This window comes from Branchiostoma lanceolatum, chromosome 1, assembly GCF_035083965.1.
Source record: "Branchiostoma lanceolatum isolate klBraLanc5 chromosome 1, klBraLanc5.hap2, whole genome shotgun sequence".
Lineage (NCBI taxonomy): Eukaryota > Metazoa > Chordata > Leptocardii > Amphioxiformes > Branchiostomatidae > Branchiostoma > Branchiostoma lanceolatum.
Genome location: NC_089722.1, coordinates 3,098,067 through 3,111,806, shown reverse-complemented (window position 1 = coordinate 3,111,806; position 13,740 = coordinate 3,098,067). Strand labels below are relative to the sequence as shown.

Here is a 13,740-nt window from a genome sequence, read left to right as displayed (position 1 = left end):
TCGTAGTAATCGCCAGGACAACAGAAAAGGCTTGAAAACTGTAGTTTTAACTGACAAATGTACGCCACATTTCAACCATATCTACCTCATCATCGGTGTTTTGCGTGCAGAGCACGTACTTTGGCAGACGACCACGGTGAAAGATTCCCAGCCAACCGTAACGCACAGGGCGACTGCCACGTTAAGTATGAGTAGGGAAAAGCCAAACATTGTCTTTTTTCTAGTCTCTTGGTAGACTCCAGAGAGCGCCGGTGTATATTTCTTTAGAGCTGATTCGTGATTTCAACCATGTCGGCGGAGACGGCTTCGACACGCCAAGAACTGCCTCCGCCGACATTACTGAATCTTAGCACACGTTGAAAATCGCGAATCAGCTCCCCCCCCCCAAGCTATCGCTTCAAGAAGTCTACGAAGGAGGCTTGTTTTCTTCCATATCTGCCAAGACGGACAAAATGTCTTTCTTACCGTGTGCGAAGTCCAAGGTTATCTGCTAGTAGAAAACTGCAAGTGTCCTTCCCTGAACTTCGCCGAGAAGTTGTGCAGTGCGTGGTGCAACTCAAGAAGCACCCCACCCAGGTAAACAACATACCTGAGTCCCAGGTGACCGCGCGTCAGGTAGCTAGGGTGTGTGTACTCTTGTAGATCTCGTCACTCAAAGGACAGACATGTTTGTTGACAGAAGTTCGCGGGGCGTGCAAGTTTAGGTCCTCTGCACGAATAGGCTATGCGCTTTGTTGCCTTCGTCACGAAGGTAGAGCTAACCCCCAAAACTAGCACCATCTCCGCTTATGCTAAGGTCACATTTCCGATCCGGGGCCCAGCCGGACAGTCTTGAGGAACGAAAGATATGTTAAGAAAGACAACAAAAAGCACAAAAGTACCAAAACGTTTTAAAGAGCATAGCTTGTGCATATTTGTTGATATAAACTTTAATCTTTCGATTCCCAAAACAGCCCTGCCGGGCCCCGGTTGGGAAATGTGACCATAGCATAAACGCTGAGTCCCACTCCCCACCCCAAAGTCCACCACTATCAAGGCGATATATTGTATGCATATGCAGTGATTGAAATGATTGAAATGATTTTATTCGGTAAAAACTCGAGGGCAAACACGCCCGAATTACGTCCTTATTACACATTAGTTTATGCATCACAACCACATAAAAGCAATGACTTGCACTCCACTAATATTACAGCGATATGATTAATCTAAAACATAACGGAAAACAATTGCGCAGTTAAAATCTATTATTTTGCCTTATTATACAGCCGTATTGCAAAGTGGAGAAAGGAATGACTGCGCCTCTTAGTACGGGCTTTTGGAACACTCATTGTACCAGAGTTTCTGAGTGAGAGTCCTGTGGCGCCTGTCCCCGTGGGAGGCACTAAGTCGTGCCGGGAATCGTCCTCCTGAAGCATGCGTTCAAACAGGTGCACAGCTGCCTCCTCCCTCCTCGACTTCAGTGTTGGCAGGTCAGGCACGGAACGTCTTCCGCCCAGGGAAGTAATGCACGAGGCCCGGCGTTGGACCCTCCAAATGGCCACGTCCAGACATCGCCAGGTCACTTGGCAACCTTGGATCACCTTGGAGTAATCTCGGCGATCACAAGAAAGCTATTGGCTACTACGAACAGTCACTAACGATGATGGAAGAATTATGAAACGTTTGCATTTATTATGCAGATAAGGTGTTCATTTGCATAATTGATATCTGTTAATTCATTACCTTCAATAAACTACTTATGTTACATGTATTTGAGTCTTATAATGGAAAACACGGCAAATATAGATTTTCCCCATTAATCATGCAAATTAAGGTGAAATTTGCATACTTTGCGGTTCATTGTGTACATCTCTGTCAAAGCTGCCTGCATGCTGGATATGATGGAAGTCCGTTGCTCCTTTCTTCAGTTATTCTCCTTGGAAGATTTTGACAACACCGCTCTTGTAGTTCCAGAGCAATTTGCTAGGGGGCCCAAACCTACACCACTATCTTCCTTACATCACAAGCTATCTGCCACCAAAAAAAACAGACCATAGCACGTCCAGGTCAAAAGATACAAAAAACGGAAGTTCTGTTGCAGCACCAAGGTCATATACCAGGCCCAAAATCAAGCTAGACCTTTGTCTTCTTAACAACCACCCACATACCAAATATGATCGTAATCCATTCATAGGTTCTTGAGGTATGCTGACTACAGTAGTCCGGAAACACAAACAGACAGACAGACAGGCACACAGACACACACACACACAGACACGCCAAAAACAATATCTCCATTTTCCATGGAGATAATTAACTAATTGGAGGTAGGTGAAGTGTAAAAGAGACGAGCACAAATAAAGTGACAAAGAATTGGCTAATTGTTCGAAAGCCACAACATTCGCTGTACGTCCTTTTCAAATGCTTAAAATATCTACATGGTTGTACTGGACAAATCCTGTAGATTTGTAAAAGTACAAACATTATGTAGGTCTGAGGTATTTTTGATGCACGACAGGCAGTTGTTTACGCCCATACAACGGGGTCAAATCGTGACGCGGCAAACGCCGTATCTGAGAAAATAACGCGTTCTAGAGTGACCTGCGGTTCGACTGTGTATGACCTGCGGTTCGACTGGTTCTGGGGAACGTTGCACTTAAAGTTCAAAGTTCAAAGTCATAAACTTGACGCCATGGCAGGTGCGTGAACTATATCTTACAATCTTTCGGTGGACCTTCACACTCGTTTCGCCAACCTTGGTATTCGTACGTAGTTGTAACGTCGACGTAAAGACGGAACCCTTTTGAGTTGTACACCACCTACCAATGTTCAACAGAGAGCTAATTAGACTTAATTGCACCCAAACAGGAATCGAGGTCGGAGGGCTGGTTAACTATTCCCCGGCGCGGTATTTGGCAAGGTTCCGGTCGTTCTTGGCCGCGATAGAGACAGGAGTAGAGAACTACTTCCAGTCCTACGGGTTGAAAGTCCCGGACTGTCTCCCGTGTGAGCCAGGAGCCGACGTGCGTGTGCTGGGGATAGGGAGTGGATCAGGTAAGATGACCATGAGTGTTGTGACGTTAGACATGAAAGCTACACAGTGTAACTGCAGACAAAATAAATCGGCTTGTTATTCTTACCTTCTTACCTTCGAATCTTCATCAACAAGGTCACTTCACGTGCCGTCTGTGTGTTGTATGTGTACGTGTGTTGCCAGGATAAAGCTGTAGATGGATCATTGTGATATTTGGGAAACAAATCTGTGTTTCTGTGTGTGTGTGTGTGTGTGTGTGTGTGTGTGTGTGTGTGTGTGTGTTTTCGGATTTTGTAGTCAGCATAACTCAATAACCTCTTAATGGATTACGACGATATTTGGTTTGTGGTTAGGTCTTAGAAAGACAAAGTTCAAGGTCGATTTGGGGCTCCGCCTGGTATATGACCATGGCACTGCAGCATAACTTCCGGTTTCTGTATGTTTGTTCTGGACGTGCTATGGTCTTGAATATTTGGTGGTGGATAGTGTATAATGCAAGGAGGAAGTGGTGTAGGTTTGGACCCCCCAGCAGCATGCTCTGGAGCCGCAGGGGCATCTTTGAAACTTTATACATTTATTAAACCATGTACATCTACATGTATAACGTCGGTATCATGTACTCGTTGTTGTTTTCTTCCAGGAGAGGTTGACAGGGCTGTTCTAAAGAAGGTTCTACAACGCCACAACCGTGTCTACAGCAGGGTCGTGGAACCGTCGAAGGACATGATTAAACAATATAAGGTGAATGTATACTCCGTCGTGGGGGGTCTTGTGGCACAACAGCAGGGTGTTTGGCCCAGAACCCTGTGGTCCTGGGTTCGAATCCTGTCATGTCACCGATCTTGTGCCCTTGAGAAAGACACTGTACACGATGTTCCTCACTCCACCCGGGTGTAAAAATGAGTACCTGGCTTTCGTTGGGCAGGTAAAAAGGCAGTCCAGAAAGGAGAGGATTGGGCTCCGCCATCCAGCACCGTGTCCTAGACACAGTGGATAACAGCTGACTGCCTTTACGGCATTAAAAATGCCATGGTCCTACCTTTTACCATTTATACTCAGTCAACCAAATGATATGATGCGTCGTTTAGCCTGAAACGTTGATTCGTTTAGTATGCTCGTGTTGCTGAACATTTTGTATGCTTGTATATAGCTAACAATATATGGTTAAAAGCGGTCTGCCTTTTAACCGGAATACCCCGGAATACACCGGAATACACTGGAATACACCGGAATTCACCGGAATACCCATTAGGGAGGGTAAATCTACCGGAATACACTATACTTTGATGTGTAAACGTCACAGGATATTGTATTTTGGCATAAAATGATATATTTATGGCCCAGGGAACAAGAAATCACTAGAAATTACTAATGGCGATCGGCGTTGGCGCCCCCGCCAGTCGCCAGGTTTGTTTTCATTGGGGATTACAATGTTTGTGTCATCGATTTGTTAAACGTTCAAACACTTCATCATCGCCACTAAAACAACGCTTGCATGATGGGTACCAGCAGCGGTGCCTAAATATTAATGCAAATTTCACGGAATTAATACGAGTTTTACGGAATACGTACGATCCTTACTAATTTGTTACACCCTATTCTTAGTCTCGCCCTGCTAGTTTCTCTATACTATACCTCGGTGCATTTTAAGGTATTTGGTGTTTAGCAGGAAGAGAGAAGCCCTAAACTTCTTAGAAGCCAAGATATCGTTGGACAAAAAAAAGAACGAAATTCTCGAGGCGGCCATCTTGAATTTGCCACTCCTGTCACTTGACCCAGGCAACATTAGTAAGGATCGTATGTATTCCGTAAAAATACTTATTGCTTAATCGCATATATGTACAATTACAAAAAGATAAACAGGGCAAAAGAAAACATGCAGGGGGGGGGCAGAAGCCTAGGTGGCTTTTCATGGGCCTCCCCTAAACTAAACAATGGGAATTTTAACAAAATTATGCATAATCAAAATTAAGCAAAATTAACGAAAGAACAAATTGAAATTGTACCATAAATCCTAATGAAACAAATAGAAAAAAAGAGGAACTACAAAATAAATTGACCTGCTTACTAATAGGCATCAATATCTTCCAGGAACTGGTACGTGTAGACACAAGCCTCAGTGCTGTGAAGTTTGACTGGCGGCAGCAGACAGCAGAGGAGTACTTCCAGACGAAGGGAGACACGAAGTTCCACCTGATCCATGCCGTACACGTTCTGTACCATGTGGAAGATATTCACGCCACCTTGCGGAACATGTAGGAACAGCTGGCAGATGGTGGTTGCATGCTGGTTGGTATGGAGTCAGGTAATGATGATAATAATTCACCAGGTTGTATTGTTACAGCCAGCAGGTATCCATTTCTGAGTAATGAGGCTGTTGTAACGCGCTCGAGGCACCTCCTCGAACACGGGACCCCCATTTTACGTCTCTTTCGAAAGATGGTACAACCCCGATCGAACCCTTCCCGGATTCGATCAAGGGTCTCCCAGATCCAACTAAATGGAAACAGGAGGCTCAACTGCGAAGCCACTACCAATTGACCTACAGGGGCATCCTAAATCCATGAGCGAGTCGTTTTCTTTTTCAATTTGTACCTTCTCACAGAAGGTTATGTTTTTGTAAAGAAATTATTAGAATACGGTCCCATTTCTTAGGCACTTCAGCAGGACTTGCTGATTTGATTTCTCAATTTCTGGACATGCTATGGCCTTGTTTTTAAAGCTATTAGGCTCGAGAAGAAGTGGTGTAGGTTTGTAAAGCAGTACAAGCGTACAGAAATACTGAGATAACCAGGGCGCATCATCATCTTCGAGCTTAGCTTGATGTTCTTTCCAGATAGGCCTTGGCCTTGTCAAAGGCCCTCAGTACCCAGTTGTAGTTCACAAACCCAGTTACGTGTACTCGCCGCCACCCAGGTACAGGGTGGCGGGCAGGGAGTAGCGCCCCTGCCCTTTGAGGAGCTAAACCCCAAATACACCACAACAAACACAGCGACCACCCCCTCCATAAGTACCCGTACCCCCAAACCGTGCCAGAGCCTTCAACTTAATGAAGTTATGCACGTAATTCGAAAAAGAAGAAGATATAGCAATATTATATGCTTATGAAAAATGGTTATACAGTATATATATTCACAGATCGAAGTGACTGGGGGAGGATGGAGTACAAGCTGCGGGAGATGTTCAGCCCAGACGAGAGTTCTACGTCATTCTGTACCCCCGATGACGTCAAACAGTGGCTCGACAGCACAGGTATCAGTTACGTCACCTCCGAGGATGAAACCAACGTCAACGTCACCGAGTGTTTCAAGGAGGGCTCGGAGGAGGGGATGATGCTTCTTGACTTCCTGACGCAAACACCTGACGCGTCCTGCGATCCAGAAATGCGGGCAACCGCTCTGGAGTACATCCGACGTAATTCGTCCGTGGTGGACGGTAAGATTCTCTTCAAGTCAGTTACTGAAGTCATAGTCGCCTCAAAGATCTGTGCTTAAAACAAGAACGGGATACTCTCGTATCACCCTGTATGCCAATTCAGAGCGGATTCTGTTTGAAAGCTTCTCACTAAGCTTCGACATTCTGTCATGTGTAGCAGTTAAATCTGTGTTTAACGAGATATCAATATCATTAAATGGGTAGATTGGATCGATTATGTAAACCAAGGAGGTTAAAAATAACCTCCTTTTTAACCTCATTGTGCAAACCGTGCACAATAATGATGATGATGCAAACTAGTACAGAAAGTTTATGTGCAACGTATGCCCGAAGGCTTATTGCAATTACGTAGAAACATAGGAATCATGAAATGACAGAGACATTGATTATTGTAACAAGAGAATAATCAAATACTTAAGTGTTGGCTGTATCTCCACAATTGGATTTGGCTTCTTTTTTGGAAGACAAAAACCTGAATTTTTCCTATAATTTGCGTATCCTGTGATATCCTTGCACGTGGCTTTTTGGTCGTTTGTTAATAACGTTGGAAAGTTGGGGTAGGTCGTGATGACATTTTGAAACAAGTCGGTTCTTTCTTCGTGGTTAGATGAACAATTGGAAATAAAATATTTTCGTCTCTCACCGCTGTAGACGTTGAGCAACTTTTGAAAATGAAATAAAAGACAATATCATAGTTGTATCCACACCCTATAGGAACTCTTTGTCTTTTTATTTCGCACAGGTAAAAGAATTTTACATACATATGACAGATCAATACACATAGTGCCGGGGAAGGTAGAGACCAATGTGGTCTATAATATTCCATCCCCATTTTTCAAACAGAATAAATTACAATGATAAATTAAGATATAGAGAAAAAAATAGCAACTTGATATCGAAACAAATAACAAATCAATAACTAATAATAACAATAACAAAAAACAAGAACTAAATAATTATGTATGAAGAAACAATTACCTAACTGAACACAGAAAAATTACCAACTAAATAAGCAAGGAAACAATTCGATAAATAATAACGATGCAAATAACGACAAGCACATATAACAACACAAGTCAATAACACAAAAAATGCACCAAGACATGCAGGATATAAATGAAAAACCAAACCACCATACACTTACATATATGTACATATTTTGCATAAAAACAAGTCAAATCTAAGACACCATGAACAAAAGGAGACCAGTAGCATATCATTTATTGCCAATCAAATAAAAGCTTCACACACAATTTATTAAACTATATGTATTCCAAAATTTGAAAGACGTGAACCCACAAAAGATATTTGATATCTTACATCGCACATCTTAATACAAACATCATTTCATCCAAATACCCTATTCTATAACACCATATTCACATCGGCTGGGTTTGCACACACTATTTCCGATGTACCTTAACAATGTTGATTGGGAAGGAGTTGTGAAGTAACGGTTTTAAGCACAAGTTTATAAGAAGTTTTGTGACTAGGAATACGACAATGCGTCATGCAAATATTTTTCAACAAATAACACAATAAATTCAACCTAGATTAGACGACTAAAATCTCAATATCATACTAAATTACTTACTTAGTTAGTTGTAGAGTTCAGGTATAGTCACGGAAACTCTTTGACGGCCCCTCCTCTTATACATTTGTAACCCCTACAATAAATAAGTTCTAAGTCATCTTAAAAACAACCTTGAAGCAAAACACACAAAAGCTATCAACCTGCACTGGGACAAATTGCTCCTAAGTTATAAAAAAATATGCTTCAAGTACAGGGCTGCCATTTTCTGAAACATTCAGACAGTTCGACAGTACACAGCTACTACATCTTACAACCTTTGGATCTAAATGCTACTTACTTGCTCAAATACATGGTCATCGGAATGGCTGCTGCGATGCCGATGACGTACAAGACAAGACACAGCCTGTCCAGGACCTTAGCCAACAGGGTGTAGTCGGACACCTCCTCCTCGTTCTTTACTGCCTTGGTCAGCTCCTCCATTTCGTTCTTCAGCTCGTTCATCCCCTCTGTCATCCTCTCCGTCCCTTTCTTTACCGCCTTGGTCATTTCATCCATACTTGCGATCAGCTGACGAAAGCCTGGGGTTCCAGTGGACTCGGGACCTTTAGGAGGCTCTGATATTTGACTGGTGATGTCGGGGTCTCCACAACTCGTGTCAAAGGCGATGTTTGTCAGCACTACGGCTTGGTGGTCGGTCAGGCTAGCCTCGCCATGGTCAGTACCGGTACCATTGCTTGTTTGCTTCTCCTTTGTGAGATCTCCCAGAAGTAGCACCCTTTACAAATGATATGATATACAAAATTAAGTTGATGTCCCTATACGTGCAAGTGTCTGCAAAGTGACACGATCGCACCTAGTACCTCTGATCTGCAGTTCATAAGTAAACTGCATAGAGGCCTAGAATCATTCCCCAAAGCTTCGTAGACTTTCCTTAGAGTCAAAAAGGCATTGACTCATTTAGCCATTCATGATTCTGCGCTATCTTTAGAAATTGCCAACAAACAGAAGACCCGTATCAGGCCCAGGCATGACATAAATATAGAATACAACACGGGGTATTCCGTATCACCCGAGGTACCAGCCCGACCGCGGGTCGGATCGCCCGACGGCCGTAGGTACATACCTTGGTCATACCCAAGCGAGAAAACACACATTTCAATGCGGAATGCGCCAGAAGTTGAGGGAGTTTTGAGTCCTCGAACAAGAAACTGTACCAACATTGATTCTAACCTCCGAATCTGGTATTCGAATTTCCGACGGCGGCGCAACCGGCGCGCTCGAAATGCATTCGAAATATTCCATGGAAGCTTGTGTAATAACACCCCCGAACCCTATGTGATCCGGATAGTTATCACACGGTCCGGAACACCCGTATCAGGCCCAGGCATGACATAAAAAGGTTATCGCGGCCCGGAAATGATAAAAAGACGAATATTCAGTACCTTGCCATGTAGCGGAGAGAAACAACCCTCGCCATCAGAGACAGGCGGCCCTCTTTGCCGTGGATATAGATGACGCCCATGGTGACGAAGAGGAAGATTCCCATCAGCCCCATGCACACGATGATCAGCGTGGCTGTGAAATTCGCAGATGGCGAATAAATTTAATGGTTATTAGAATTATTAGGAAATTGGCAGCACAATCTTTTCGGGCAGCACATTTCAATAGTTAATAAAAGTGTCCGTGCTCACCGAAAAATGGCAGAGCCCCCTTGACAGGAAGAACCTCCGTAACAAATACAAGAGACACGACCATGGAGAGTTGAATGGTCACTCCAAACGAGATCCGGTCTCCCTTGTCCACGGGCATGACAAATGTGATGGTCATCAGTACAATCAAGATGATGCAGGGTCCAACAGTCGTGGCGATGTGGAACGTGGGGATCCTCGACAGATGCAGAGAAAAACACGCCTCCCTGTTGTCTTTTGCGAAGATCCTATCCCTCCGATACCATTCTCCCTCATGTGTTGCAAGGGAGTAAGAGTCACAAGGATGGCTGTCCACATGTACATCTGAAGTGGAGCTTCTCCCGTGGCATTCTGGTGTAAATATATCATGATTATTACTCTGACAGTCTCTAAAAAGATCTACTTATTCTGGAATTGAAAGATCTGTCATTTTCTGAATGCATATACTCCCCTTTATGTCGTGCCTGGGCCTGATACGGGTGTTCCGGACCGTGTGATAACTATCCGTATCACATAGGGTTCGGGAGTTGTATCACACAGGCTTCCATAGAATATTTCGAATGCATTTCGAGCGCGCCGGTTACGCCGCCGTCGGAAATTCAAATACCGGATTCGGAGGTTAGAATCAATTTTGTTACAGTTTCTTGTTCGAGGAAACAAAACTCTCTCAACTTCTGGCGCATTCCGCATTGAAATGTGTGTTTTCTCGGGTGGGTATGACCAAGGTATGACATAAATAGAATACATGGATCCGGAGGCCTACGGCCTACGGGCGATCTACCCGCGGTCGGGCTGGTACCTCGAGACTGATACGGAATACCCCGTGTTGTATTCTATATTTACCTGCAGGTAATTGCAATAGTAAAAGTCTTAGTGAATGCTAAGTCATATAGAAGCAACTTAGAGTTCTCCGAAATGTCTTAAAACCTTACGTATGTTTTGCTCGATTGCTGAGTTTGCTGCAAAACAAATGTCGCAATCCATAGTGTCTGCAGGGAAGAAGAAGGGGTCAGCATCACAAACGGTGGTTGTCAGAGTTTCCACTCTCCACTGTACCAGGCCGCCGCTACTGACTCGGACCGGTACGCCCTTTGGTAGGCCTTGGTGGAGTGGATTCGCACTGGAAGGTAACCAAGAGATACTTGTAAAATGTTATGCTTTGTAGAACTAAAAGATGTGGTAGTGTTCTAGCCAACATTTTTTCTTTGTATTGTGTTAACTTTTCATGTTTTGGACAATCAAAGAATCCAATGATGTTGGCTTTTCTAGTCAAGCAGATCGAAGCCTCATTGGTCAGATAGAGCTTCCCGCACATTACGGTGCATAAGGCGGCGTCCATCTCCGTTTCGGCAGCCCTGGGCCACACAACTTAGTGCAAGTCACTACAGCAGGGGGCTAGTCCACTGGTAGTGGAGTGTGTTTAACTACCATAATCTTTCCCAAATGCTGAGTGCTAAGCAGAGAAAGCAGTATGTACCATTTTTAGAGTCTTTGGTATGACCCGGCCGGGGTTCGAACTCACGACCTAGCTACCGTATGCAAGGCGAACACTCTACCCACTAGGCCATTGCACCATATAGAGCGTACATGTATCTATTTCCTTATGAAACAAAGCAAATTTGACGAATGATTTGTTGAAAAACAAATTCCACCTACTTTCTCTTTAGAGTAAATGTTGGAGTCCAAATATCCTTGCCAGGAACACTGAAGGTCTCGATGCCACCGTAGTACCTTGGGTTCCATTTCAGCCGACCATCGTACCATGTCTAGAAAAGATAAAGGAAAAAACATTCACTACTTACGAACCAAATGGACGTTAACGTTACTAGAGTGTTCTACCAGAAAGCTATAATAGCCAGCATGACTAACAGCTTCTAGTGGCCTTTCCACTGGTCAAGCCGCTATAGCTATTGATACTAGTACTACTAGTCAGCATCCTAATCCGGTTGATTCATGCATATGTGCAAACATTGGCCAATTATTGTTAGACTGAGAACTGTCTGTTAGCATGGTGTTGGTGGCTGCGATGACTGGTTTCCATAGCAACAGAGAATCATGAGTTCCTATTGGACGGATTACGATAAAGAATGCTGAGCTCTTATTGGTACATATTCTAAATCAGCCTACTTGCTTAGAAGTGACGGGCCACAAGCTTTATCGATAGGCAGGCAGAGAGAAATTGTGTAACTCAGACTGCTCTCTCTCGTTCTCTCTCTCTCTCTCTCTTTCTCTCTCTCTCTCTCTCTCTCTCTCTCTCTCTCTCTCTCTCTCATATATACATGTATATATGTGTCTGTGCAAACTTACGAAATCGATGATCACAGAAGCGACAAGCTGCTCCTTCTTTTCATCCTGAAATTAAAAATAGCATAAGTTGATACATTTTCGGCCTCCGTTCTTTTTTACTTAATCTTCTTGGAAACGAAAAGGATGGTCAAATTTCTCAGAAATAGTACTTACCAAGTCGACGATCTGTTCCACATTTCCTGTAAAGTTGATGGTGACATTTTCAGGCGCCAGACTAGGACTGTAGATGTCCAGTAGATCCTTCTGAAGCCTTTGCTTATAGTTCACTAAATAGGGAGAGAAAAGGCAATGAAAAATCTAGTTCCAACCCAGCTACCAAACATCATTGTAATCCATCCAGAGGTTCAAATCTATGCTAACCACAAATATCTGAAAACACAAACGCACAGATTTACAGACAGACCGAAAACATAGTGTCATGACCTTTCTATAATAGGAAATCATCTCAATAATAATCGGCAAAGCATGCAAAAAACGTCAGCTTTAAAGTTTAAGTAAGGCGAAGACTCTGTAACAGTCACCTGAACAAACGGGCTTGTCATACTCCCAGATGCCTCCATCGTCCCCCTCAAGGCACCTCACTTCCCTGGGGGAGCCGTACTCAATAGTGTAGCCATCGTTGCAAGTGTACGTGACCTTTTCCTCGAGGAAGTAGAACCTCTTTCTTGGAGTTGTCTTGCCGTAGTTGGGGGGACCTCTGTCCCAACAGCCAACAAAATCTAAGCGTAGCAACAAGATCACTTGTAAATGCAATGGCAAAATCAGCATCCATCGGTTTCAATTCTATCAAAAGAAGACAACAAGCGCGAAGAAGGATGGTTTTTAACCACATTATTTCTTTTATTTTTGCCTTTAGTGATTACAAAAATGGATGCAGAAGTTTGCAAGCTGATGAATAAAACCAAGGACATGTCCTTGATGAAACAAAAACACTGTCACTGTTGACGACAACTTACTGCACGGAATGATGTTACATTCCTCCTGGCTACCGTCTTCAGTCAAACAAAATGGCCGCTGGAGACCCGTAGGGTTGCGGCAGTAGTTGCTGTCGAGGTTAGCCCAGGGGTACTCAGTCGTGTAGTAATCAGCTTCCGGGGCTGACCACTCAAGACACTTTGCCCCGGAAGTAGTTATACTCCATGTTCCACGGTAGTTTATACCAGTGCCATGGTAGCAAGCTGAGGAAAAGAAAAAAAGTCATTAAACTGCTTCGCTTCTTTTTGAAACGTATAAAATAGTGTATTTCTTAATCAAAAAGTCGACATTAATGTCTTGTCGTGACGATGATATGCCACAATAATTCACATGGTTACGGCCGACAGTACAAATACAACGTTTACAGCTATCGTCAAGATAATGATCTTTTATGTATGTAGGTATAGATTACCTCATCTCCCATTTAAAAACTATAAAACTTAAAAACTATAATAAAGTTATTGTGTGTTGACAGCCACTCGAGAGAGTAAGGCAAGTCTACATGGTTTCAATCAGTTCTGTTGCAGCCGGCCTTTATCATCATAGTTATTACATATAATATATAATAAAAATCATAGTTCAAAGTTCTGATTCCCACCTTCTGTACCCTTTACTGCAGGTCTAGGATTCCAACAGCCTTGTTGTGATGACGAGAATAACTCACATGGCATCAGCATCAGGTGTCCACTCATGCTCCGTACTTCCTCACACCAAGAACGGCACGGCAGCAGTTGTTTTCCTCTGAGAAAAAAATCACAGGTGATTTCACTACTAGCCGATAGACA

The 13,740-nt window shown here is 43.4% G+C and overlaps 3 protein-coding genes across 3 annotated transcripts; 2 read left to right on the top strand and 1 right to left on the bottom strand.

Moving 5' to 3' along the window:
- The first annotated feature begins 2,706 nt into the window (after nucleotides 1-2,706).
- On the top strand, nucleotides 2,707-6,258 carry LOC136429814 (histamine N-methyltransferase-like). Its single transcript, XM_066419799.1, has 4 exons — nucleotides 2,707-3,036; nucleotides 3,657-3,757; nucleotides 5,108-5,321; nucleotides 6,155-6,258. The coding sequence occupies exons 1-3, from the start codon at nucleotides 2,808-2,810 to the stop codon at nucleotides 5,273-5,275; spliced, it is 498 nt and encodes a 165-aa protein (XP_066275896.1). The 5' UTR covers nucleotides 2,707-2,807; the 3' UTR covers nucleotides 5,276-5,321; nucleotides 6,155-6,258.
- Nucleotides 6,156-7,149, top strand: LOC136429819 (histamine N-methyltransferase-like). Its single transcript, XM_066419814.1, has one exon. It carries the CDS (start codon nucleotides 6,175-6,177, stop codon nucleotides 6,508-6,510), a length of 336 nt encoding a protein of 111 aa, XP_066275911.1. The 5' UTR covers nucleotides 6,156-6,174; the 3' UTR covers nucleotides 6,511-7,149.
- A 1,169-nt stretch (nucleotides 7,150-8,318) lies between these two features.
- Nucleotides 8,319-13,372, bottom strand: LOC136432919 (neuronal acetylcholine receptor subunit alpha-9-like). Its single transcript, XM_066424998.1, has 8 exons — nucleotides 13,368-13,372; nucleotides 12,502-12,677; nucleotides 12,134-12,246; nucleotides 11,330-11,439; nucleotides 10,606-10,793; nucleotides 9,677-10,024; nucleotides 9,428-9,560; nucleotides 8,319-8,760 (listed from the first exon to the last, which is right to left on the bottom strand). The coding sequence occupies exons 1-8, from the start codon at nucleotides 13,370-13,372 to the stop codon at nucleotides 8,319-8,321; spliced, it is 1,515 nt and encodes a 504-aa protein (XP_066281095.1).
- Between the last annotated feature and the right edge of the window lie 368 nt (nucleotides 13,373-13,740).

What these genes read in the sequence shown, in the direction of transcription:
- LOC136429814 (XM_066419799.1), top strand. Translation starts at nt 2,808, where the DNA reads ATGTTCAACAGAGAGCTAATTAGACTTAATTGCACCCAAACAGGAATC. An exon ending in GGGGATAGGGAGTGGATCAG is followed by an intron (nt 3,037 to 3,656) that starts GTAAGATGACCA and finishes GTTTTCTTCCAG; the next exon opens with GAGAGGTTGACAGGGCTGTT. An exon ending in ACATGATTAAACAATATAAG is followed by an intron (nt 3,758 to 5,107) that starts GTGAATGTATAC and finishes AATATCTTCCAG; the next exon opens with GAACTGGTACGTGTAGACAC.
- LOC136429819 (XM_066419814.1), top strand. Translation starts at nt 6,175, where the DNA reads ATGGAGTACAAGCTGCGGGAGATGTTCAGCCCAGACGAGAGTTCTACG.
- LOC136432919 (XM_066424998.1), bottom strand. An exon ending in GGGGGCTCTGCCATTTTTCG is followed by an intron (nt 9,561 to 9,676) that starts GTGAGCACGGAC and finishes CGAATTTCACAG; the next exon opens with CCACGCTGATCATCGTGTGC. An exon ending in TCTCTCCGCTACATGGCAAG is followed by an intron (nt 8,761 to 9,427) that starts GTACTGAATATT and finishes TCATTTGTAAAG; the next exon opens with GGTGCTACTTCTGGGAGATC.